The sequence below is a fragment of the Spermophilus citellus genome, assembly GCF_964194105.1.
Source record: "Spermophilus citellus genome assembly, chromosome: 1".
NCBI classification, from domain to species: domain Eukaryota; kingdom Metazoa; phylum Chordata; class Mammalia; order Rodentia; family Sciuridae; genus Spermophilus; species Spermophilus citellus.
This window is the reverse complement of record NC_138182.1, coordinates 9247654-9274743: the sequence shown is the minus strand read 5'-3', so window position 1 is coordinate 9274743 and position 27090 is coordinate 9247654. Positions and strand designations below refer to the sequence as shown.

The 27090-nt window shown below is 41.6% G+C and overlaps 2 protein-coding genes and 1 long non-coding RNA gene across 6 annotated transcripts in view; 1 reads left to right on the top strand and 2 right to left on the bottom strand.

The window, feature by feature from the left end:
• TPP2 (tripeptidyl peptidase 2) overlaps positions 1-7284 on the top strand; it is a 68230-nt gene extending 60946 nt beyond the window's left edge. For 2 of the 3 annotated variants that reach the window (XM_081291376.1, XM_081291377.1), the window contains 3 exons: positions 2900-3107; positions 5103-5222; positions 7009-7284. In XM_081291376.1, coding sequence (XP_081147502.1) covers positions 2900-3107; positions 5103-5222; positions 7009-7098 — 418 coding nt within the window. In that variant the 3' untranslated portion in view covers positions 7099-7284. Of the gene's footprint in view, positions 1-2899; positions 3108-5102; positions 5223-7008 lie in introns of those variants that run through there. The other variant, XM_081291378.1, reaches the window with a different exon arrangement.
• Positions 7285-14948: 7664 nt separating this feature from the next.
• Positions 14949-25619, bottom strand: METTL21C (methyltransferase 21C, AARS1 lysine). 2 transcript variants are annotated; one of them, XM_081290324.1, is made up of 5 exons: positions 25470-25619; positions 23098-23250; positions 20041-20192; positions 16321-16438; positions 14949-15803 (listed from the first exon to the last, which is right to left on the bottom strand). In XM_081290324.1, exons 2-5 carry the CDS (start codon positions 23222-23224, stop codon positions 15409-15411), a joined length of 792 nt encoding a protein of 263 aa, XP_081146450.1. In that variant the 5' UTR covers positions 23225-23250; positions 25470-25619; the 3' UTR covers positions 14949-15408. The 2 variants fall into 2 exon arrangements, with proteins under 2 accessions (XP_081146450.1, XP_081146449.1); XM_081290323.1 differs by lacking the exon at positions 25470-25619 and having other exon boundaries at positions 14952-15803; positions 23098-25463.
• On the bottom strand, positions 17486-20034 carry LOC308646879. The gene is made up of 2 exons (XR_014021503.1): positions 19465-20034; positions 17486-18377 (listed from the first exon to the last, which is right to left on the bottom strand). It is a non-coding gene; the product is annotated as an uncharacterized lncRNA (long non-coding RNA).
• Positions 25620-27090: the final 1471 nt, after the last annotated feature.

Below are 27090 nucleotides of genomic sequence, written 5' to 3'. Positions count from 1 at the left end.
CTACGCCTGCTATCTAGCATCAGTTACTTTGTGAAAATAATATGATTTCCCCACATTCAAGTGTATGTGAAACAACACCTCTGGCTCATATTGATATTTCAGTAAATATTAAGGTCCATTTTTCTCTCCTGATATTTTGCCTGTGTTTTTTAAATTTTATCCATGGAGGAAACTCAGTTCCAGGTTACAGTGAGCCAGAAATGTATTCTTCCCCACTGTTTTCATCTCAAGTGTTTTCTTCAGCTTCTGCCCTTTGGAGAGTACTGAACCCTGAACTCTTGACAACTGTTGACGGATATAGTGATAATCACAGAGTGCTTGCTGTTAAACAGCATACCTGTCAGGGCTTTGAAATAAACTTTGACAGCCAAAATGCACTAAAATGCTGAATTAAGCTGGCTTTAAGATTCTGACAACATTGGATCAGTTTGTCCATTTCCTGGGACCTCTCTTTGGACTCTGAACAGGTTGACTTAGAGTAGAATACTTTTATTTGAAAACTTGAAGGGGCAGTGTTTAAGATAAGTTGCTTTCGAGGAGATGCTATCAGGAAATGGTTATTTTTTCCTTTGGGGTATTACCTGTTAGCAGGTAGCAGCAGACTTATTAATCATTGATTTCTCATTTTCATGCAAAATTGTTTTCACTTCAGTCACTCATGAAAAATAATACAATGGCCATTTTACAATCCTCAAAATGATACTGGCTTTTTGTATGTCATCTGATACCAACTTTTAGTTACATTTAAACCACTTACTTAATCATTAAAGTTAAATTTAGGATTTACTTAAGTTGCTTCCAAAATGTAGTGAGATCAGTTCATGGATACTTAACTAGATCTGATTCAAAAGATGTTTATTGAGCAAATACTGTATGTAAGACTTCACTGGGGAGAACTTAAAAAAATGAACAAGGTACATTACTTTAAGAAAACTTATAATCTAATACAGCAGATGAAACTTCCAGATAGAATGTAAAGATGAAATATAATCAGCATTTTAAGATACAGAAGCCTACAGAAGAGAAAGCTGCCTTTCCTGAGTGGGGAAAGCCCCAGGAGTTAATAGGTGCATTCTGTCTGAGCAATTTGTTACTAAGGGACAAGAGTATAGGAATAGAATATTCCAGATGTGTGGAAATTAGACGACTGAGTCAGAGGATGCTGAAATAGAAAGGCACCTTGCAGGTGATTTATTCCAGGTTTGGCAAGTTCAGAGCACCCAGATTGCCCCCAGCTTGCCTTCTGCATCCTTCCAGCCCTTTTCTGAGCAGTCAGGAGGGGCCAGTCACGGTGAGAGTGACGAATCCCGTCATGCCATCCAGCTCTGTTCCTCAGTGCCCCTTCTTCTCACAAAGGGAACTAATAGTTGTGCCTGACTCCCAGGTTGTCATAAAACATAAATGAAAGACTGCAGAGAGGGTATCTGAAAGGTGGGAGAAAGAGGGTCACTCAGTAAATGAGAAGCCGTGTAGATGCCACCAAAGTCAACTCATAAATCCTGTTGTTCTTAAGTCCAGAGTGACCAAGCAGCTCTCAGACATGTTTCCACAAAAAGTGAGTGAATGTGGTTCTTTAAAGCTTATAGACAAATTTTATCTACTTTGCAACTGTGTTAAAATTGTAATGGCTTCTTAGGCAAGACCTCACAGAACCAGATGGACTTTGGACCCCAGAATGCACCTGTCTCGGGCAATGTTTTAGTAGCAACGTTTTCATGGTACTTAGTCTTCCCACGCCCTACCATGTTGCCTCTTGAATTAACAGGACTCAGTGTGCAAGGTTAATGGATGAGCCCCGGAGCCCCCGAGCTGTTGGGCTGGGAATTGCCTTTCCTACTAATTCTTATTGATTAGTCCCGGTGTTTCCACGGTCACACGCTTCACCCTGGCTCCTTCAGAGCAGTCTTACTCCTAGGGCATCCACAGCTTCATGCCTCCTGGTCATTTGCTCAGCACTCTCAATCCTCATGGTCTTCATTTGTATCTGACATGAGTCAGACAGAATGCCAGAAATCAGCAAGCATTCTAGAGATTTGCTTTTCCTTGAAGGAAGGTGGTACCTGTTTCACTTGATAGTTGTTGAGTGTCAGTATGTCCCAGGCACCTGTGCATACTGTTCCTGCACCAGAGCAAAGCAGTTCACTCTAGGGACTGAGCGCATGTTGCAGAGGCAGACTGCTAGCCTGAATTCCACATTGGCCACTTCCTCACTACAGGTCTGTGGGTAAATTCCCAATCTCTTAGGGTTTCAGTTTTCTCCTTCACAAAATGGGGATAATGAATATCTTACAGAATTGAGTTAAATGAATTAATATGTTAAATGCTAGGATGGTTACTGGCATATTCAGAGTAAACATTATGTTTGCTCTATTTGTACATAAAAATTCATGCCTAGAAGAACCTGTCTTCCTGTCCATATCCACAAGTGAAGATATAATAATGGCTATTTGTAAGAAATCTAGAAGACTCGGGATATAGCTCAGTTGGTAGAGTGCTTGCCTCTCACCACAAAAAAAAAAAAAAAAAAAAAAAGAAAAGAAAAAGAAAAAAGGCTTTTTGTAAGAAATCTGGAGACTACAGAGAATTGGCCTAGGGTTCTGTAGCTGAGAATCAGTTAAGAGCTGATTGCCCTTTCAGCTCTGTTGCTGATGGCATTCTGTTTTGACCAAGCACAACTTTCTGATTCACTTAATCTCTGTGTGTGACAATGGCTCATTTAATGTTTGTTGATATAAGGAATCGTATTTGATGTAAAATACAAATATGTACATATGTGAGTCTAAAATATTTCTGCATTGTAAATCTTAGGTAAAAGACTGCATGCAATTTAATTTTAGGTAATATGGTCATGATAACAAATTTTGCTAATCTGTGAAATATTTTTTTAATTACTATTCAGTGATATGGACAAACAGAAGTCCACCCTGGTAGATGCCCTTTGTAGGAAAGGATGTGCCCTGGCGGACCACCTTCTTCACACGCAGGCTCACGATGGGGCAGCGGCTGGTGACGCAGAAGTAAAGGAAGACGAAGGAGAGTGTGCTTTGGAGTCTCTGTCAGAGACATTTTGGGAAACTACAAAATGGACTGACCTTTTTGACAATAAGGTAACCTTCTGCTCCTTGTTTTAACACAAACTCTCTTGAGCCTCACTGCTGCCAAAAAAGGAAGGGAAGAATGAAAGGAAGCTCTCAGCTCGGCTCTGAGGAGGACTCCGTGACCCTGTGCCTCATGTTTGTCCTGCCTGTTTTGAAAACATTTACCATTACTGTACGTCTACAGAGGGTCTGTTTAACCATGATGAGCCTCAAAGCAATTTGAAAATACATGTAATAGTCTTTTAGTTAAACCAGTTATGTATGAAGGTAAATCAGAGAGGTCTTCTAGAAACATCTTCAGGCCTCCTCACCTTGTTGATGTGCTAATGTGTGTATTGAGGGGCAGTTATACTGATTGCTTAGATATTTTTTTCCTCAAAACCCCCTAACTTCTAAATAATTATTTTAATTGGAAGCTACTCTGTTCTGAACCCTTTTTTGAAAAAATGTAACATTGATGAACTTTTTTAGATTTTATTTATTAAAATGTTTTCAGTTCCCTTCAGCTCTCTGCTATAATATATATATAATATTATATATTATATTATACTATTATTATTATACTATTATACTATTATTACTAAGCCAGATGCAGTATACTCCTTTAATCCCAGCTACTCAAGAGGTTGAGGCAGGAGGAACCAAAGTTTGAGGCCAGCCTCAGCAATTTAGCAAGACCCTATCTCAAAAAAATCAAAAGGACTGGGGATGTTGCACAGTGGTAGAGCACCCCAGTACTGCAGAGAGAGGAGAGAAGAGATTATATAACTATAAGTTTCTGTCGGTCTTCCTTGCTGTAGCGATGAAGGCACAAAGTAAAGCAGCAGAATTTTCCTCACCCAGCACAGACCATCTCTTTATTTTAGTTGTCAGCAGCTTGATCTCAGAATTAACTATGGTAACTTGCACCAAAGAACCCTGAAAGTAGGAAAAAATTCTTTCTATACGCTTCGGATTTCCTTCCACAGTACAGAATAGATTTACTGAAGGGTACTCAGTCTCATTCAGGAAACTAAAGGAGTCAAAATTGCACAGAAGTTAGGAACTTAGATCTTAAACTCCATCCCTGGAGTTAGACTTCTGCCTCTCTACCATTTTTTAGTTTGTGAATTTAGGCAAATTGCTAATTTTGATACCTCGTTTTTTTATCTATTGAATGAGGATAGGGACAGTACCTACCCTAGGGTGTTATGAATGGTATTAAGTAGATGGAAGGTCCCCAACAATTTTCCTATTGTTATTAACAGTTATTGAAGTTCTGCTGTGTGCCAAGACAGCTGGAAGCTAAAATGAACAAGAACCTGGGCCCTGTCTGTTAGGGAATGTAGCAGAGCCTGTGAACACTTGGTGGACCTAACAATAAGACCTTTAGGGATAATGCTGCCTATGCACTCCTTGACTAGTCTGTTCACTACATTTGCGGCTCGGTTGTTAAACACTTGCTTGGCTCCAGAATACAAATCAGTGTAACAGGAGTCCTTTCTTTGAGGACATTCTCTACATTCTAAAATGGAGTCCAAAATGTAAATAAATTATTACAAGTAGATTTGACAAATGTAATAATTAAAGGTACAAAACTTGTACAAAAGGGACCTGTGTATATAATTTGATAACTTTTTTGAACTTATCCTCATTTACAATTTTAGTGATTTATAGTGAGTCTCTACATTTTTTTTTTGTATACCTGCCCTAATTTTTGTTTTTGCAATTATTTGTGTTAACTCTGGTTTCTTTTATATGAAGAGGTATTTTAAAGTAGATTTCAACAGCTAGTGACCTCTCATATTACTGTTTTTCTTCCCCAAAATAAATTACCTCATCTATGGAATTACTCAGTCCTTTCAAAGACACTATTTGTTTTTTAAAGTGTTTTAAAATGTGTTTGATGTAGCACATTCATTTTAGTTACACTTCTGTTAAAGCCTTAATTCTTCTATTATTAAAGTTACATGCTTTAAAATGTAACCATTTCATAGATAACCTTGATCTTGTTCTATGTCATAGGTTTTGACATTTGCATACAAGCATGCATTAGTAAATAAAATGTATGGGAGAGGCCTTAAATTTGCAACTAAACTTGTGGAAGAAAAACCAACAAAAGAAAACTGGAAAAATTGTATTCAAGTAAGTGATGTTAAAATTGTCTTTTTTTAAGTGTTACTTCAGTATTGCACAGTGACGAGAGACTTTTAAAGGGCTTATGGCAGTGACATAGCAATACTGATGTTATCATGACCAGTTATTACTTTAATTAATGTAATGTGTATAAGAGACCTCAGTAAACTATTTAAATTTTAAAAACATTCTTCACTTCTGTGGGGCCAGGGGAAAAACTTGTATTAGCTCCAGATCTTTTCAACAAGAAAAAAATGCATTATTTTATATAATTAGAAGACAGAATTTTCCTTTATGAAGAAAACTTTCTTTTAACTAAACTTTTGACTCCTTTAACTTTCTTTTAATACCACAGTCCTAAAATGATTGAACTCAGAGCTTGTATTTGATTTTCTTCACTTGAGATCCTAGGCCACTTTTGTTAATTATTTTACCATGTATCACGTTGTATAAGAAATTCTATAGTTGAGCTTTCTATACAAGTTAATATAAAAAACTTACGGAATTTTGCAGAAATTATTCCTGCAATTGTCTTTGAATGCATAATTGTTTTATGCCTGAATGATATATGACAGCAGGGAGTTTTGGTGGCGCCAGATGCAGCTCAGGATCTAGTGTAGGGCACTTATATTTGTATATAAAGCTAAATCTGGATGTAAAATGGATCAGTAGGTTTCTACAGAATTGTTTGGCACAGTGAGCTGTAGATTATGTTTACCCTTGGAACTTTTTCTGTATACAAGCGTGCATTAGCCAGTGAGTCCAAATTGTAATACAGTTTAAAGTAGGTTCTTCAGATCTTTTACTTGGGTAAGAGAGCTTTTTCTGGAGCTAGTTGTTATTGTGTCTAGTGTGGTTTTCATCATAGAATATAATTTTTGAGCTATATTATACAAATGTGAAAGCCAGTGGCGCTTCCAGAGATTGACATTTGGCATTATTTCCTAATGTGTCTCCCCTCAACTCTGCCCCACTACTGTCTGTTCTGCACCCAACAGCCAGAAAGATGTCTTTTGATGCCTACTAGGCATCTCTGTCACATTAGAATAAATCCAACCCCTCCCTGTAGCCCATGGGTTCTTGCCTACCTTTCTCCAACCACGTCCACACCACACTTCCTCTTCACTGTTTCTGCCACACCAAACTCTCCACAGTGGCTGCAAACAACCACACCCTTCCCACTGAAGGCCCTGAACATTGCCTGTAGTGTCTATATGGAAAGTTCATCTTACACGCCACCTCCTCAGAGATCCATACTTGCCCATCTAGCTTCCCAGTTGTACCCTGTGGTGTATCATTTGTTTTCATTGTATACCAGATCAGTAACTTCATACTTGCTTATTTGTTTTTCCTGATGGATCCTGTTTCCTGAAGGTGGAGAGTTGGTTTAGTTAGCTATCTTCTCAGTGCCTAGAACAGTGTCCTACCTAACAGCAGGCACCCAGAACAAATGAGTGAAAGGAGGTTAGGGTGGTAGCAGCAAGGTAAGGAAGTTAGGCTGGACAGAAGGGACTATGGCAAGGTTGATAAGAGGAAAGAAGGAAGGTTGTAGCAGTCATGGTCACGTGGGAGGGAGGGCCGGTTGGTGGAAAGTTGGTTGGTTGATAAGAAAGCTGGGTACTAGGGAAGAAAGAAGGTCAATGGGTGGTGGACTTAGGGTTGGTTGATGGAAAAAAGGAAGATTCTGTCTGCTGTTATTTTACTGTTACTAAATAGTTGATGGATAATTCACACTAAATATTGAGCTTGGAAATCTGTCATCTCTTAGTAATATATTAATTGTGTTTTATTGTAGCTGATGAAATTACTTGGATGGACCCATTGTGCATCTTTTACTGAAAACTGGCTCCCCATCATGTATCCTCCTGATTATTGTGTATTCTAAAATAAGAACCAAGACTTTAAATTTTAAAAAGGAAAGTTTTATAGTGAATGGATATAAGAACAAATTTGTGGCATTTTTAGTCTAATGCATGTTTTCATCCACTATCAATACTGATCATTAAAACAATGTGTATTTATCAGAGAATTCACTGGCGTGTGGCTTAATACATGTAAACGTAGACTCTGACATCATGGTGTTTTCTTAATGCCTCAGATGGCTGGCAGGAGAGGATAAACCTTGCTGCCAACCCCGAGCACTTTGATTTGGGTCACAGCTTCTTACATGCATGATAGGTTCAGAACAGCAACTTTTAACGCAAACCTGTAAAATTCTATTTTTTATTTTATAAATGAACAGGGTTTTAACACGCTCAACTTTAATTTTTTTTCAATTGTATAAAGGCCTTAAAAAAAGCTACATTGAGCGTAGCTAAAATTATTTATTGGACTAAAAATTAACAAAACCTCATTTCCAGGTTTTTTTTTTTTTTTTTTTTTTTGCAAATGTTTACATTCAATTAAGGGGAAAAAAATAAAACCTTCACAAATGTGTAGCATTTGCTAGAACATAACTGTTTCAATAAATTTTCAACTTGTGGTTATGATAGGCAAGTCATTTTTTACATCCTTGAAGTACACAGTATCAGAATGAATTAATTATGCGTGTATAAGTGCCAGACAGCTGACTCTTTATCAGGTATTGTAAAGATACACACGTGGTATGTTTATTAAAGTTGAAATAATGTAAAACACATGAATAAATGTGCAAAACCGGAATCACAGTACACCATATGCACTCTGATACCTTAATTTTTTTTAATAAATAATAAAAGTGAATATTGAAGCTTCTTAAAGTTGGTCTTAATTTTTCATAAATCAAATTGGGGGTTAAAACAAATAATATATATTAAATCTACAGACAAAAAATAAACAAGTAATTTATTTTATACCATTTCTTATAGGCTTGCAATTATTTGAATATATTTCCAGTTCTTATTGTGTGAATGGCTTTTGTGTATGTTCAGCTTTTTATTATCTTTTTTTTCCTGGTTACTATTCTTGCTTCTTTTATCCTGCCTCCATGAAATAGACAGAAATAGATAATATTAAAACATCTGTAATCACTTATTGAATAGCAAATTGTTTGTGTGTATGTGTGGTTTTTTTCATCTTGTTCCTATAGAATTTTACTGTTGTAAAAGACCTACCAACTAATCTAGTCTAAGTCACTCAGAACTGCTTTTTATCTGATGAAAGCATTAGAGCCTTTATAAGAAAACACAAATGTACACAAAAAACATTTTGCACACAGTGTCCACAGTCAAAAGTTCCTTTGTGAACGGCCACTTGGACATGTTCTCTCATGGTATGACAAGTACTTTCATCTGCACACATTGAAATCCCCATATAGTGTAGGTTTAGTCCTATAAGAGAATGAAAATCTGGAAAGAGTACGGTGACTACTTCTCAAGCTCACACTGCCAACTGACTGATTACCACTTTCAGAACCTGTTCTTTGACCACCTTGGGCAGGTTCCTACATCAGTTGGTCATGGCCCTGGGGCCTCCTGTTTTTGTAATGAGGGTTTTATTGGACTGCACATTCCTTCACAAATGTTACAGCCAGGGGCAGCTGCTGGGTTCTGTCCAGATCTTACTGTGCTGCCTTGGGGACAGTAGAACCTGAGTGAGCTCTAGAAGAACATGTCAGCAAAAATCATTCCTGTTTCTTTCTATGTGATTAGATTAAGAATAATGTAAGAAAGCCTGCAAGAGGTAAGATGGTGCTTTTCAGTCTGCTTCTGGTCAGAGTAGCCAGCGTTTGCCCATACCCACTAAAAACAAAGAGGTGGGTAAAGATAACTTTTTAAAGAAACATTACATAGAGTGTGTGCTCAATACTAGTTCTGTGACCCATTTCCAGTGATAAGCAGCTCCCAATCATTATTGGTGATTTTGCTGTCATGTGATTTCTCAGTCCTAATATTACCTGCATCTTTACCCCAGAACAGTCCAGCATGATCCTCCTCTGGGACACCACAAATCTCAAGACACCTCTTTCTCACTTTATCCCACCCCAAGAAGTCCAGGGTGCAATGCTGGAAGTGCTAGCCTTGCTGTCTAACCTGGCTCAGGCAATGACAAGCTTATGCCTGACCAGGAAACTACTACAGTGTTGGATTTGGTGTGTGAGCTCCAGCTCAAAAATTATTTAATCTGAACTAACAGTCTTGTGTAGTTTTCATTCTCTGCACTCACGGCCCAACAGCATTAGGAATATATGTATCTTCTTCACCTCTAGGATCCAAGAAGCCTGTGTGTAGGGAGATGGATAAGAGGAACCCTTTCACCACTAGCCCATCCAAAAACAACTTGCAGGGAGGGGTTTCTTCAAGAGTAAGAAATAAATGAGCTCAGAACCATGAGTCTGAACATAATAAAACAAGACGAGAAAACCAACATCGGTAGTAAAGGACACTAAACTGAAAAAGGAAGCAGACGCATCCCTTCCTAGGAACTCCAGGAAAGGAAGGTGTGTCCTTCTAATAGGAAGGACACCTGGGCATCTGTAGGCAGGTCTCTGCACATGCACTCTGGTCTCCAGGGACAGTGGATCAAGAGGTGTTGGGGGAGCTTTGTCTTTTCTGCAGAACACCAGGGTTATTTATATTGCTGAGTAGTTCTGCATTGTACGATGTAAACACATTTTGTTTACCCACATCTAGAAAGAAAACTGCTGTTGAATGGTATATTTCCTTTCAAACATTGGAAGAAACCAGCAAACTGTTTTCCAAAGTGGCTATACCATCTTGCATCCCCACTTTCAAAGTGTGAAAGTTTTACACACCCTCACAGACACTTGATATTTTTCAGCTTCTTTAGTCATTCTAGTGTTTGGTTGAGTTCTAGTATCTCATTGTGGATTTAATTTGCATTTCTATTACAAATAATAGACATTTGTGTGTCTTCTTTCATGGAGTTTCTGTTCTAGTCCACCACCACCACCCTTATTTTTTCAGTTGGATTGTCTGTCCCATTATTGAGTTGTAGGAGTTTTTTGTATGTTTTGGATACAACCCCTTTTCCAGAAATGCTTCATAAACATTTTTGCCCAATGTTGGTTTTTTTCCCCCTTTGGTACTAGGAATTAAACTCAAGGGCACTATGCTCCTGAGCCACATCCCAGCCCTTTTTATCTTTTGAGACAGGGTCTCACTAAGTTTCTTTAGGCCTCACTGTTACTAAGGCTGACCTTGAACTTGCAGTCCTCCTGTCTCAGCCTACAGGTGTGTACCACTGCATCCAGCCCAGTGTATTTCTTAATGGTGTCTTTTGAAGAGTAAAGATTTTTAATTTTCATAAGGTTAAGATCACAATTTTTTTCATTTATGATTTGTATTTCTGGTATCACAGCTAAGATAATCTTTGGCTAACCCAAGGTAATGAAGATTTACCTTGATTCCCTCTGGAAGTTTTACAGTTGGCATAGCTGTAGCTCTTGAATTTAGGTTTATGATCTCTTTCAATTTAATTTTTGTGTATGCAGTGAAAGAAGGTTCAGGAGTGTTGTGTGTGTTTATGATCATTCTAATACCACTGGCTTTAAAATCTATACTTTCCAATTAAATTATCTTGGCACCTTTGTCAAAATCAGTTGACCACACACGTGGGTCAACTTCTGAACTCTGTTTTCCGTTTACCAACATGCCTATGTTAATATTAACTGACTTGGTTACTGAAACTCACACTAACGAATGATGTCCAGATTGACTTAACCTTTCCCACCCTCGCTCACTGGACAGAGGCAGCAGCCACTGGGTGGGTCATCAGGAATCTAGGTGAGCATCCCCTGCTTGCCAAACATTGTCCAGCTGTGAAGACATCTGTCACTTCCTACAACTGTTCATCTGCTTTCGGGGCCTGATCTTATGATTTCTATATTCTAGGAGAGGTCATTGCAAAAGGCATTTTTCTTCCCTTTTGAGAGAAGGAAATTAAGGCTATTGCCTCAGCCAAGAATTAACTTTTTGTTTATCTACTTGGTGGAAGTAGGATATACAAAATAAAATCATGGCATTTGCAGGTAAATGGGTGGCATTGGAGAAGATAATGCTAAGTGAAGTTAGCCAATCCCCAAAAAACAAATGCAGAATGTTTTCTCTGATATAAGGGAGGCTGATTCATACTGGGGTAGGGAGGGGGAGCATGGGAGGAATAGGTGAATTCTAGATAGGAAAGAGGGGTGGGAGGGAAAGGGAGAGGGTAGGGGATTAGCAAGGATGGTGGAATGTGATGGACATCATTATCCAAAGTACATGTATGAAGACACGAATTGGTTATCAACATACTTTATATACAGAGATATGAAAAATCGTGGTATATATGTGTAATAAGAATTGTAATGCAAAAAAAGTACATCTATAAAGACATGAATTGGCATGAACATACTTTATATAAAAAGATGAAAAATTGTGCTCTATATGTGTAATAAGAATTGTACTGCACAAGGATGACACGCAAATTCGTGAAGCGTTCCATATTTTTTCCTTGTTCATGGATAGGCAGAACTAACATCATCAAAATGGTGATATTACCAAAAGTTCTCTATAGGTTTAATGCAATGCCAATCAAAATCCCAATGGCATTTCTTGTAGAAATAGATAAAACAATCGTGAAATTCATATGGAAAAATAAAAGACCCAGAATAGCAAAAACAATTCTAAGCAGGAAGTGTGAATCAGGTGGTATAGCGATACCAGATTTCAAACTATATTACAGAGCAATAGTAATAAAAACAGCATGGTACTGGTACCAGAATAGGCGGGTGGACCAATGGTACAGAATAGAGGACACAGAGACTAATCCACAAAGCTACAACTATCTTATATTTGATAAAGGAGCTAAAAACATGCAATGGAGAAAGAATAGCATCTTCAACAAATGGTGTTGGGAAAACTGGAAATCCATATGCAACAAAATGAAACTGAATCCCCTCCTCTCGCCATGCACAAAAGTCAACTCAAAGTGGATCAAGGAGCTAGATATCAAATCAGAGACTCTCCGTCTGATAGAAGAAAAAGTTGGCTCCGATCTACATATTGTGGGGTCGGGCTCAAAATTCCTTAATAGGACACCCATAGCACAAGAGTTAATAACAAGAATCAACAAATGGGACTTTCTTAAACTGAAAAGTTTTTTCTCAGCAAGAGAAACAAGAGAGGTAAATAGGGAGCCTATATCCTGGGAACAAATTTTTACTCCTCACACTTCAGATAGAGCCCTAATATCCAGAGTATACAAAGAACTCAAAAAATTAGACAATAAGAAAACAAATAACCCAATCAACAAATGGGCCAAGGACATGAACAAACACTTCACAGAGGAGGATATACAATCAATCAACAAGTACATGAAAAAATGCTCACCATCTCTAGCAGTCAAGGAAATGCAAATCAAAACCACCCTAAGATACCACCTCACCCCAGTAAGATTGGCAGCCATGATGAAGTCAAACAACAATGAGTGCTGGCGAGGATGTGGGGAAAAGGGTACTCTTGTACACTGCTGGTGGGACTGCAAACGGGTGTGGCCAATTTGGAAAGCAGTATGGAGATTCCTGGGAAAGCTGGGAATGGAACCACCATTTGACCCAGCTATTGCCCTTCTCGGACTATTTCCTGAAGACCTTAAAAGAGCACACTACAGGGATACTGCCACATCGATGTTCATAGCAGCACAATTCACAATTGCTAGACTGTGGAACCAACCCAGATGCCCTTCAATAGATGAATGGATAAAAAAAATGTGGCATTTATACACCATGGAGTATTACGCAGCACTAAAAAATGACAAAATCACGGAATTTGCAGGGAAATGGATGGCACTAGAGCAGATTATGCTTAGTGAAGCTAGCCAATCCCTAAAAAACAAATACCAAATGTCTTCTTTGATATAATGAGAGCAACTAAGAACAGAACAGGGAGGAAGAGCAGGAAGAAAAGATTAACATTAAACAGAGACATGAGGTGGGAGGGAAAGGGAGAAAAAAAGGGAAATTGCATGGAAATGGAGGGAGACCCTCATTGTTATACAAAATTACATATAAGAGGTTATGAGGGGAATGGGATAACAAACATGGAGGGAAATGAATTACAGTAGATGGGGTAGAGAGAGAAGATGGGAGGGGAGGGGAGGGGGGATAGTAGAGGATAGGAAAGGTAGCAGAATACAACAGTCACTAATATGGCAGTATGTAAAAATGTGATGTGTAACCGATGTGATTCTGCAATCTGCATATGGGGTAAAATTGGGGGTTCATAACTCACTTGATTCTAATGTATGAATTATGATATGTCAAGAGCTTTGTAATGTTGTGAACAACCAATAAAAAAAAAGAATTGTAATGCATTCCGCTGTTGTGTATTTAAAAAAATAAAATCAAATTTAAAAAACCAAAAGAATATAAAAAATTTTTTCTCTCATTATTTTAAGTATTAATTTTAAAATCTTGCAAATGAGATTTTTATCAGAGAGCTCTTGATATTAGTTGATTAATACTAGTTATTTTGAAAGAGAAGAAATTTTAATCTATCTGCAGAAATTAAGGAATATTTTAAAACATCACCATGGTATTCCTTGGAGACTCATGTTCTTAATTGACAACATCAATCAAGGAGAACACAGGCAAATAAATATTTGAAATTATATGTAGAATATGTATTTTACCCTTAAATTAAAAAAAAATTATAAGTGTCTTTAAAGTTCTTTTAGAAATAACCATGTAGTAGTCTTAGCAACCAATACTAACTGCTTTCTCAATCATCACATCTTTAGAATAGTTCTTGACCTCAAAGTAAATCTTCCAGGTTCTTCCTCAGGAATGTGTCTACTCCTTTTGACCTTTTCATTTTAATTAGAATCAGCTGTGCAAACAAGCATGCATACTGGGATTTTGGTAATGACTGCATAACATGTTGATAAATTTGGAAAAAAAAATTGACAGCTTTGAAATGTTTGCCAATGTACAAACTTGGTTTGTTTCTTCATTAGATATCATTAAGCTTTTAAAACATTGCTATAAATTGTGTTCTCATATATTTTGGGTATATATTTATTTCTATGTATTTGACATTGCATTATAAGTTGTGTCTTTATTGAAATTTTGTTTTCTATTTGTGGCTAGAGTTTATAAGTGATGTTGAGATTTGCCTGTTGACATTTGACAGGCTTGCTAAACTCAAATTCCAGTAATTCCACTGTAGATTGCCTACAGTTCTAGGAGTCAGCACACTATGACCCGCAGGCCAGATCCAACTCACAGCCTGTTTTTACGGGCCAAGAATAGTTCTTAACCTTTTAATAAATGATTGTAAATGCCCAAAAGCCAGGAACAGTCTCCAGAAACAGTGAGTGGCCTGCTCAGTCTAAAATATGTATGATCTGGCCCTTTACAGAAAGTTTGCTAGCCTGGCACAGCACAGTCACCATCATCTGTGAATAGTGCAGTTTTTAGTTCTTCTGTTTTGTTTATTTTCTTTCTTTTACCACATTAGCTAAAATCTCCAGTGTAAATTTAGAAAGAAACAGTGGTAGCTGAGAGTTTTAAATTCTTCCCTATCTCAAAGGATAAGCTCAATTTCTTAAGTATGTTATTTTTTTTTAATTTTCTATAGCTTTTATCAGACTAAAAATTCCATTCTTTCCTAATATTTAAGAACTTTGATCATAAAGTTACAAAGAAACAAGACAAGAAGTTTACCTTGAAATTGTCACAGGTAATAGACACAAAGGGAGGGGATTTGTACAAATTCTCCTAAGAAGTTCCTAAGACAGAACCTGTTTCTTCATTCCAGCAGTTTCTGTATTTTCTACTTTTAATCAATGTGAAACCGATACATTTTCTGTCACTCAAAATTCTTCCCCTTTGCTACAGTTAAAATCTGTATAAGTAGTTTCTTCAAACTGTTATAATGACCTTTTCAAGCTCAGTGTCAAAAAGCATATGAAAAAGTATATTGACAAGTGCAAAACCTGAGCTCAACAGCAGAAATAAGGGAGAAATCCCTTTGTTTATTAACTTACTCATGTCAGACTCGTTGAACACAAACTGAGACTTTTGCAAGTCAACAAAATTACTTTCATGTTATGTTTTTCTCTGTAGATATTTTATTATTCAAGTAATCTGAAATATATTTAAAGTTGCTTTAGTATTAAGTTACATCTTGCAAGTTCACGAATTGTGAGTCTGATTCCCTGTGCCACTTCTAACATGATTCAAAAGAGACACATTTTGAAAGACAAGTTGTTTTATTTAGTCCCATTTTAATGTCCCCTTAAAAAGTTTGACGGTTGACTCTGGATATTCAGCTAAGAGAGTCGTATCAAAAACCTGCTTGAATTTATCTAAGAATTCATAATCTGTGCTGAACCTGAACTTGTTTGCCCAAAGTACCACGGTCCCCTGCTGGGAAAGGTGCACCATGGTGAGGAGCAGCTTGTCCAGGAAGTAATGGTGGTACACCACGTCAGAGGCCAAGACATAGTCGTAATGCAGGGCTGCCCTGGGGAAGTTCTGCTCCAGGTCTTGCCCCCACACCAGTTCCTTCACTTCAGGCAGATGTGCTGTGCATTTCAGGGTATTTTTTAAGAGATTGTACTGAAGGTTTCCCAGGACATCAGGTAAATCCGTTGCTGTGACTTGAGCTCCTAAATGAGAGAGAGATGGTAACAATCACCTGGAAACTTTCGGGCGGCCAGAGTACTGATACACTCGCGGAGATCATAAGAGAACCAGGCCCCCGGGCCTGCGCTTGCCATAGCTCAGGCTGGACAATTCTTTCTTGTGTGTGGGCCCATTCTGAACACAGCAAGGTGATTAGTAGGCTCCCCGGTCTCTCCCTCCCCTGCCCCCAGATGTCAGTAACTGCAAACCCCCCACCCCACTCCTGAGGTGAAGACCTCCAGGGCTCAGAGTCACCTCTGGACTCTCAACTTAGTCACTTTGAAAACAAGGTGAGCTCGAGGAGTTGCTCAGCCCCTCCAAGACTCAGTCATCTCCGCAGGTGACAGTCACAATTCCTGGCACATGGCATTTTGGGGAGATACAGTGAGTGAAATTGTGGCCAAGCTCCTACCACAGCCTGCCTGCCACACAAAAAGCACTCTGTCATTGTCACCGTGAAGGTCTTTTACAACAGGATCAGGAAGGAAGGAAGGAACAAACCTAGAATACTGGCCACGATGGAAACAAGGCCTGGTCCAGCACCGATTTCCAGTATTTTGGCATCTTGGAGATTCAGCTCCTCTTGATGTTCTTCCAAATACTGGCACAAAGCTGTAGCCTAAAAACCACGAACAACCGGGACTTTCACCTGAGAACTGGAACACGGCATCAGGAGCAACCCCTCTACCCTCAGAGTTAAAAGACTGAAAGACATTATTTCCTATTTATTGAAGGGTTCAAAAGAACCAAAATCTCATTCAATGCCATATTTAGACGCCTGGAACATAAAAAGTCATGATAAATTGCATGTCACAAACTGGAGAAACAAATTCATTAAATTGACTATACTAGCTATGATCAATTCCTACCCCCCTCCCAAAAAAAGCAGGGGGGTGGAGATCTGTAGATTAGCTCAGCTCTTACAAATTGGGGAGATGGAGCTAAACAGCGACTTCTTCCCCTGATTTCATCATTTTGGGCCTGCAACTGCATTTAGAGTGTTATATAAACTTGAAAACTTCTCTTCCCAATCAATCAGAATTCAGCTTCGTTAGGACTGTGCTATCTTGGACAACTGGGTAGTTTCTTGGATTCTTGTTTTCTTAAATGGTTCATCAAAGAAACAGACTATCAGAACAGTGCTTCTTCAGGATGGAGATTCCTTGGAAAACTGGGAATGGAACCACCATTTGACCCAGCTATCCCTCTCCTCGGTCTATACCCAAAGTATAGAAGGCTTAAAAACAGCATACTACAGGGACACAGCCACATCAATGTTTACAGCAGCACAATTCACAATAGCTAAACTGTGGAACCAACCCAGATGCCCCTCAATAGATGAATGGATAAAGAAAATGTGGCATATATACACAATGGAATATTATTCAGCATTAAAAGAGAATAAAATCATGGCATTTGCAGGTAAATGGATGGAGTTGGAGAATATTGAAATTAGCCAATTCCAAAAAACCAAATGCCAAATGTTTTATCAGATATAAGGAGGCTGATTCATAGTGGGGTTGGGAGAGGGAACATGGGAGGATTAGATTAACTCTAGATAAGGTAGAGGGATGGGAGGGGAGAGAAGGGGGCATAGGGGTATAAAAGATGGTGGGATGAGATGGACATCATTACCCTAAGTACATTTAAAAAGATGTGAATGGTGTAAATATACTTTGTGTACAACCTGCGATATGAAAAATTGTGCTCTATACGTATAATATGAATTGTAATGCATTCCACTGTTATATATAACAAATTAGAATTTAAAAAAAAAAGAACAGTGCTTCTCAAACTTTAGTGTGCCAACAAATGCCCCGGGGTAGCTTATTAAAGATGCAGATCCTTCTCTTGTAGCTCTGGCTCAAAATTCCGCATGTCTAGAGAAGCTCCCAGTGAAGCCAGCCTGCTGGCCTGCTGACCACACTCTGAGTATGGACAAGTTGTTCATTATACATGAAACCAACCATCTCTCTCCTTTATTCATTCTATTCTGTCTCTACCTTGTCCTGACATTTCTGGAAAGAGAAAATGAATGTTCCATTTGCATTGCTTCTCCAGGCGTTATTTATATAAAGGAAGTGTCCACTAGCAATGCGCTGGGGAAGGAACATTGAGATGAAAAACTATTGAGCTCTATAATTGGTTTTTATGTTTTGGCCCCAGGTATAGATATGCTCTTCTGCCTCTGGACTCCAGGTTCTAGTCTAGGTTGGAGAGGAGTGGCCAGGGTGATTCCAGACCTGCCACTTATGATTGCCAGTAACAAGGCTAGTACTGCAGATTTTACCCCATAAGTCACTTTACTTCATCCTCATGTGTGCATAGGGAATGGACACATGCAAACATGAACATCACCTTTTTCTCTACTGCCAAGACATTTGGTGGCAGAGCTAGAGGTAAGCAAACCAATTGTAAACTAATTCCAGTGATTTCAGGGAGATATATACCAGGTTGGGGGCGGCACATGATAGAGCTGCTGGGAGTCAGGGCTGCATTCTGGGTGCCAGGGAGAGGTGAGCCAAGTGTGAAAAGATGGGCACTCCAGGTGAGGCCACCTGGTGAGACAATGGTGTCAAATAGCACCAACCTGCAGCACTTGGCAAGGCACTCAGAGTTGAGAAGAGGAGTTCTGAGGAAGGAGTTGAGTTTTTCTGTGAGGGCGTTCAACAAGAGGAGAGTGGCACTGGCTTGGCCAGAGGACACATGCTGCCCTGTCCTCCAGGAGGGTCTGGCCCCAGTCAGGGGTCGTCTGGAGATAAAAGCCTTCTCAAGAACAGCTACAACTTTTGACATGACAAACACCCATCCCTCTTAGCCCTGTGAGCAAACTCTAAAAGGAGCTCCTTCACAGATTCCGCCCCTGCAGACACCCAGAGGGTCTTCCCACTTGACATGCGATTCTCCTAAAGCTTTCAGGGGATCCCACGAGAGGTGCGTTTGGGTGCATAAATGGCTGAGGCCTTAGTGTAAAACAATTGAGTGGACAAATGTGCCGTTTCCATTCCTAATCTGTTACCACCGCTCTGGTTGTCTATTTGCTAAATTCATTAGAATAGGAAGCTTCGGAAGGCATTAGGTATTTTCAAACTTATTAAAGCAAAAGAAAGCCTTTGTTTGAAGAGAATCATACTCATGAATAAGGTTCTGCTTAGAAGGGAGCAGAACCCTAAAAACCTGGGGCCCTTTGGCTCCTCTTCTCCCAGTTCACTTGCTACCACTTCCCAGGACTGCCTGGACAGCTCCTGAGAACCTCTTGTCATGAACTTCTGCTCAAGATCCTGGACCAGGAGATGTGCCTCACTGGGGAGTTTTTAAGACATGCAGGACCACAGACATGCACACACTCACACCATCCCACACCTGAATCACAGTCTGCATTTAATAAGATCTCAGTGTGACTCAGAACAGAAAGGCTGAGAAGTTCTGCTCTGGAGCCTTTCTAAGCTCAGGCTGACAGCCTTTGGGCTGGAAAGAGCCATGTGTGCCCCAGGAGAATAGCTTTATCATCAAGCCAAGGAAGCTTTCTGAACTCCCTTGTCCTTAGTCAGGAGGTGAGAACAGTGTTGCATTAATAATTACAATTAATGTAGGCTTACGTGTAGCAGTGCATTTGTTATAACCATGTCAGGAACTAGACATTACCTCTACTCCAGGTTTCAAATGTGGAAATGGAGGCAATTGGAGGTGCAGTGAGCACCTGGGCCCCTGCAGCTTGAAAATGGCAGGTTTTCCTCCATTCTTGCACCATCCTTGCTGGGCCATCACAGAGGTGACATCAGGTGGAATAATACCTCCTAAATATTTCTGTGAAAATATCCATCAAGTCAAGGAGGTATGGATGGTCAAGAGCCAGTGGGTGTGACCCAAAGGTGCCTATTGCAAAGTCTAAACTCTAAATTCCTGATATTCTTTTTTTTTTTTTTTTACTTAGCAATTGTATTCATGCTGCATTCTACTTCCCAATAAGGTCAGGTTTATTTAACATAAAAATATTGTTTAAGGAACATCACTTAAAGCAAAACCAATGCTTCTGAAGGAAATGCTATGCTTCTTTGGGGTCCAAGCACACCACCAGCATCTCTGGGGGACCAGGTAATCCATCCTCAACTTGAGAAGCACAAGAGGTAGAAGTAGGTGGCCACCTACCCACAGCAATACAGATGTACAAAACTGTCACCTTCAGAAAGACTAAGGGCACAAACGTCACCATGCGCTCACCGCTGGCCACACCACCGCTCCATAGCTCTCTATTGACTCTTGGATGACTATCTTCTTGCCGGCAAACTGGTAATGCTCCTGAGTGTAGCTGGCATAATCTGTCGGAACGAATTTCTGGAGGCTACGAAGAGACGATTCTATGTTGTTAGCGTCTGTGAAGCACAAAAATAAGACAGGCTTCATGCTCCATGGATCCGGGGTGAACCTACACTGGATAAGACGGAGGAGACCAGCAATCTTTCCCCCAGTGGGGCAGTGCCATCAACCAGGGTCTGCAATTAACACCAAACTGTGTTCTATGAGGGGATGGGACACAAGGTTCAGATGTGACCTTTTCATCATGCATCCTCCCTGGAGGAGGCCCTTGGCTTCTCCCTTCTCCTGAAGAGGTGAAGACCCATCCCCAACCTGTGTTCTGGTGTCAGGAGAAAGCGAAATTATCAGGAACATGGCACCTGAGAGCAGATCTCTGCAATTAAGGAGGAACTAGGTGAACAGGAACCCGGCTATTTTTAGATCTTGACGTGAAGTAACATTCCCACATGCTGACTGCCACGAGCTCCCAAAATCCTTCCCGCAACTGCCCCTCAAAAGGCACAGGCCACTAGAGTGGGGCGGCTGTCACATGAGACCTGGCTATTAAGTTACGAAGACTTTAAATACTCCTTTAACCCCCATGACCCACGATAGCCGCTCTCAAATAGCATATAAAATGAGGGGAAGGGCGCCTGACGGGGCTGACATCACAGAATCGCAGATGGTTAAGGGTTTCCCAGAAGGTTTCAGGATAAAAGAGCAGCGGGTAGAAAGGTCAGGAGGGAGGATGCTGAGCGCGCACTCAGGGACCCTTCCTGGTGGGGGCGGAGGGGGGCTGTGGACCCTGGGAAGGGATTAGCAGGGAGGAGTTTCCTAGCTCAGGGACTGGTTTTATCTGCAGGAAACTTGCCTTGTTGCCTGGGATACGATAGAAGATCTTTAAACAGCAGTGAAATCTGGGCTTGGGAGAAGAGCTGTCAGTTAACATTTGAAATGCCCTCATCAGAAGTAGCCACTCAAGGTGGAAGAGGGAGATGTGGATACCAGAAAAGTGAGCCTTGGAAGAAAGCTGATCTGCAGTCCGCTCCTCGCAGGCAGGTTCCACAGCTATTTCCAACATCACTGATTTCAGTATGCACCTGAGTGCTCTATGCTGGGAGGTGGCATATTGATTCCAACAGGCTAACCCATCAGTAGGGGAATGTGGAGTGAGCATTAGAAATACCAGTTGATGATGTCCCTTGAGTATAGTTATGAAGAAAGGGCCCAGAAATGTCTATGTAGGTTTCATTTCTTTTTGTCCTTTTTCATTGTACTTTATTGAAGTATCATTTGCAGTATCTTAGGAGATGATCCTTGACCACGGCTGAAGTGAGTCATTTGTAAATTAGCAGAAAATGCCCTGAGCTCTGCCCAGTGTTGCTCATGGCCATGGTTCTCCTCTGTATGTTCTACCACTTGGAAGAGGAATCTCAAAAAGGTGAGCTTCCTGAGCTGGTAAGTGCCTGGCAATAAATAGCCAGTGTGGCCTGAGACTGGGCTCTTTGCTGTCACATGCCCTGTCAGGGGTGGTCAGAAGGCTGCCAGGTAAGAAGGAGACTTCAGGCCTTCACTTGCCTCTTGTCATAGGAGGCGATGCACACCAAACAAAACCAGCCTGGCACTTCTGAGTGACCAAGGAGGGCCAGCTCCTCACCCTTGGGCTGAGAGGCAGAAGCCAGAGGACAGGCTGCCTGTGCTGAAGCAGGTGGAGCAGCCACTTCTGAGAGACGGAAAAAGCCCTGATTTGTAGTGTCTGGCAAAGGCCCTGGTGCAAATACTCCAATCATGGCGGAGTCCCAACTTCTGCCACTTGATGGGAAATACAGGCAGCCACACACAGCCCAGCGATATTGCCCGCACACAGATCAGCCCCCAGAAAGCACCTCAAGAGCATGGCTGAGAGTGAACTGGAGTAAAGTAACTGCTGAGGAGCTTTGAGCATTTATTGTTTAGGCTTCTTAATAGACATTTGCCTTTAATATAATCTATTGAATTCTAAGTCTATATATTCTAAATTTTAATATAGCATGTTCCGCAACCAGAATTCCTGAAATTCAGTGCCATCTCCAGCATGCCTCTGGGGTGGGAGACTGACAGCAGCCAGCACCTGCCAGCCCCTGCGCCCCTGCCCTGTGGTCAGGTGCACCTTCCTCCCTTCCTCCCAAGGACAGCCTGTTGGGGAGTTATCTTTCTCTCAGAACTGTAGGAAAAGTTGGTGGATTGATTTTGCCTAGCTCATCCCTTCACAAGTAAGTAAACTGACAAAGAATGAGCTTGACGGTGTACTTTTCTGATCAACACTATTAAGAAACGCTGGCATACAAATGTTTTCCCATAAGACCCTCTGAAGTTCTACAAACACAGAAAATTGTATGACTGCAACACTTTAAATATTTTCATCTATTTTTGTCTGTGCTAGCCTGGTAGTTCAGAGATCAGATCTGAGAGAGAAGGTAGAGTTGCATTTTTATGTAAATGAGTCAGTAAAAATAAATAACATGCTCATTTAGTAGAATTAAGACATATTTGTACTCTATAAATGATTGTGTTTTAAATGGCTCCTATGATACCATTTTTATGTCTGTTATTTATGTACTTCTGAAGCTGTGCCCAGAAATGCAGCTACACTGCCACTCTGCTGTCCTAGTGGAGAAATGCACCGTGATTGACAAGGGTCCATCACGCTGCTGGAATGCATTTCGGCAAAGAACAAACTATATTTTAAAGTTCTTGTTACAAACATATGGCACTCTCAGATTTAAATACAAGATAAAACAAAGTTGCAGACTTGATAAAGCGAATGAGAAAATCGGGGTGATGTTTCAGTCTACACACAAAGGCGTTGTCAACCATGCTTCATTGTGGTAAGGATTTAGAGTTAAAAGGAAATGGAAATTCTTGCGGCCCAAGTTAACTTGAAAATGTCATCGTTAGGAAAGCAACTGAGGAAAGCTGTGGCAGTGAGGAAAAGGAATTTACCTCCTGGGGGTCCCCCGGTGCCATCTTCCTGGAGAGCCCCCTCCTCTTCCTCCAACCAGCCACCTGGGGAGTTCGGTGCCTCTCCCAGGCACAGGAACTGCTGCGCAGAGCTGAGACACGCGTCCATAGCTGGAGCCTGCTGGGAGGAAAGAACTGGACAAGACCCGTGTCACTTGGCCCAAGGAAAGTCTGACTCTCCCTGAAGGATCCAAAGAGTGTAGCTTATCGCCTTAGCATCTGCTGAGCTGAAAAGATCAACTGCTTTTCAGCTTAGTTCCCTGGGAGAGCCAGGAGCCACCCAAGGAACTGCCATTTGGCTTTGCAGAGCAAGGTACAGAGAGAAGATGAAACACAACCGAGTCCTCACATGGAGAAAGGCAAACTCAGAGCAGGTGTAGCCCGGGAACAAGACTGTCACTCGGGGCTAGAGCAAGGTTTGGTTATTTTGTAACCTTTGCCATTCTCTAGTGTCACCCAGTGTTGTAACACATCACTAAGTTCTGGGGATCTAAAATGCATTTCCAATAACTTTTGGATCTGAATTCCAATAAAGAAGATCTGCCCCGCTTTGCATACCATCGGGGATGATAAAGGGTAATGGTATCATGGCCGAGGAGCCAAGCCAGGGTTTGGAGCAAGCGCCAGGCTGCTCTACTTTCATCTGAGGCTCCGTTGGAAGACGGTAGAGAGCACTGGGCTGCACGCCAGGAACCTGGCCTGGCTCCCCACTCTTCACACTTGGCAAGCCACCTAATCCCCTCAGCACCCATTTCCTCACCAGCAGAAAGGGGATGACAGCATCTGCCTCGCTCATGGGGCAATGGTGAGAGACAGAAGAGCCAAAGTGATTATAAGCCACCGAGAACTCCACCTGCCTGGGCACAGGAGACCTGGCTATGGGGATCACTGACTGGCATCAACTCAGAAATGCCCGAGGCAGCCTGAGGACCACCGTGCTCACCACTGCCCAGCACAGTGCTGTAGTGCTCTGTGTGTACCTTCTCAACAACCCCCTGAATCAGGCACTGTTGTTACATCCTGTCTCAGGTGGGGAATCCAGACAGGGAGAAATTGAAAAGCAGCCCAAGAGCAGCTGCAGGTGGCCAGTGACAGGGCCCTGAGGCAGAGCAGGAGCCCATCTGCAGACCCTGCCTGGTACCCACCAGTCAGCGCAGCCCAAGCTGCCTGGGTTCAGCCTTAGTGTTCCTTGTCTAGTTTGCCCTGAAACTACTTGCAACACTTGGCTTGCCTCCATGCTGTGACAGTGACAACCCTGGTCTTTCTCACAAAACATAAATGCTTTTCCTTACCCATTTTTACCATCTGGGTCTATTCTACACACACTGTCACTGCTGTATCCTACTGTCTCAGCCAGTGGAGGATGGCAACCAGACACCTCACCCACCCATGACTACTGAGCATGTAAACACCACACCGAAGCCAGCTATTCAGGTGAGGAGTTGACCAGTGAACAGGCACACAGAGAAGGACCCCAGCCTGTGCAGCATCTGGAATTCCATCCCACACCCTGACAGGGGGCCTGCCCCTCTCACCTCCAGGCATCAGAATCACACAGGAAGTAGGCTGTGGTGCAGGTAATGTGATGTTTTCCACTGACTCTAGAATCAGCCATTCAAACATTTACCCCCGCCCCCGTTCTCTAACTCACACACTAGTGGAAACTGTCCCACCAGTCTGTGCTACACAGGAGTTTTTTTTTCTCTTGCAGGTACTTGCTCCTTCTTTTCCACTTCCCCACAATTTCAGGAAGTTAATGGTTCTGCCTAAAAAATAGCAGTCTGGCTACCGAAAAGTACACAGTAGGTCCTGAGTGCAGACCCCTCAGCTCTGGTGAGAAGCCTGCATCTGGCGGCTCCACCATAAGTGATCTGCGTTGAAAGCGCAGATAATGTCCCCCCTCCTAGGAGGGCTGTGGGTATTGAGAGCTGTAACCCACCAAAGCCTGTCACACACACAATATCAACTGCTACCGTCATCTCCAGGCTTCAGAGGAGACTGCAGCGTGACACTGCATGTGGAATTCCCACATGTCACCCTGAGATGCTGCACATTAAGTTCAAGACATTTCTGCATCTGGCACACAAGAGAAGAAGACCTGTTTCCATTCAAATACCCGCTACACTTTTTCTTGTGAGACAAAGTCACTCCTTCCCTGTCATTATAGTTGACATAACAGATTCCCTCCCAAAAGACAGCAGTACATTGAAAAACAAGCCAGAAAAATAAGTCCTATAATCTACTTAGTGTCTACACTGTACATTCATATATTTTAAAGATCTGGACAGTTTTTTTTTTAAAAAAAGATTATTTGTTAGTACCCTCAAAATGATTTCTGTTAGATATGCCTTTACCTTATGGAGCAGAAGAGATTTGAGGTTTCTGGGCACCCTTTAATCATGTGTTTATATAGATCTGTCCTGAAAGGATTAGCTTTTCATGAACAACAGCCAGCCAGTGGAAGCTCAAGTTATTTAGGGGAGCATTACCCACCAGTATGCAGAGGCACATTGCTTTGCTATGATTCTCTCTCATGCTCTCTCTTCCCCAACACACACACACACACACACACACACACACACACACACACACACGTGGGGGGAGGGAGAGAGAGAGACCTTGCAACATGAAATGGAATTTCCCTCAAAAGATCCATAAATATGGGGCTGGGGTTATCTTTCAGCGGTAGAGCGTTCGCCTCTCATGTGCAAGGCCCTGGGTTCGATCCTCAACACCACATAAAAATAAATAAAAGTTATTGTGTACAGCTACCAAAAAAATAAACATTAAAAAATTCCATGAATATAACTCCAGCAGAACAGAGACTTCCGGGAGGGTGCCCAGCTGCTGTGGTGTGGTTTCAAGGTGGACTTCCATTTTACTTTTAAAAGAAGTGGAGGTGTGGCAGCTGGGGTCTTTACCCACTTACAAACTTTGTGCTCATCATCCAGACTCCTTGAGGCTCAAGGGAGGGGAGTGTCTGCTGCAGACTCTGCCCAGGACCCGATCAGGGCAGCCAGAAATAACATGAGCCAGAGGAAAGGAAGATGTTGGTGAGGAAGAAAGGAGGACATCTATCCATTAGAAGGGACTTGAGTCAAAGGCTTAGAGTTGCATCTGGGCTGTTTCAGAGGGGCAGCAGGAATAGGATATCAGAAATACTCACTCCCCCCAAAAAGGAGCAAGCCACTGTGATTTATTTAAGGAAATAAGGGACAGCTAAAGGAAGGAGTAAAATTACATGCTCCTTAATGGAGCTTGGAAACCCTTAAAATAGAATATGGGTCATGTAAAGTAAAGCCTCAGGCAAATGGGAATTATCTAATTATTCTCATTTATGTAGGGCTCTGTTCAACCAGCAGCTGAATCGATACCGACTTATTCCAACCTTCGCATTCACTTCTCTGCCATTGCTATTTTTTTTGTTCTTTATGTCAGTTTCTTGGAACTTTGTCTGGATGTGTTGTGGTGCCATAGCTTCGGGGTCTTCTCTCCAGTTCCTCAGGTGCTGGGGAGACCTGGCATTTTCCTGCTCCGCCATCCTACCACCCTTCTGCTCCCCGTGGGTCCACTTCTGGGATTGCATCCTGCATTCCTGTCACTTATTCCACCAGATGTCATTGTCCCTGTAAGAATAGTTCCCTGGCACGTGTGGTCGCTGCCTTTGTTGTTCAGAGTGAATTTTCCCAGTGCCAGAGCAGCCGGGAAGACACCCAGAGGCCCTGGAGGGGCTGGCGCCGTGCACAGGGCGGGCACACATGAGTTGTTTTCAAATAGTTCAAGTGCCAGCCCATGAGGAGGGATCAAGCCCTCGGCAGGGCTCTGCAGGGCTCACTGATGAAGTCAGTTACCAGGAGGCGGCATGGGCTCAGTAGGAAAGAACTTTCTAACCAGCACAGCAGTGGAACAATTGATCCCAGCAGGCCCCGCACACTGGAAAGGTGGGCCAGGGCTGGAGTCAGAAGACACAGACGG

Coding starts and splice junctions, on each gene's coding strand:
- METTL21C (XM_081290324.1), bottom strand. CDS start 23,224: ATGGACGCGTGTCTCAGCTCTGCGCAGCAGTTCCTGTGCCTGGGAGAG. Junction 20,193..23,097: donor CACCGGGGGACCCCCAGGAG/GTAAATTCCTTT, acceptor TGTGCTTCACAG/ACGCTAACAACATAGAATCG. Junction 16,439..20,040: donor GAGCGGTGGTGTGGCCAGCG/GTGAGCGCATGG, acceptor CGTGGTTTTTAG/GCTACAGCTTTGTGCCAGTA.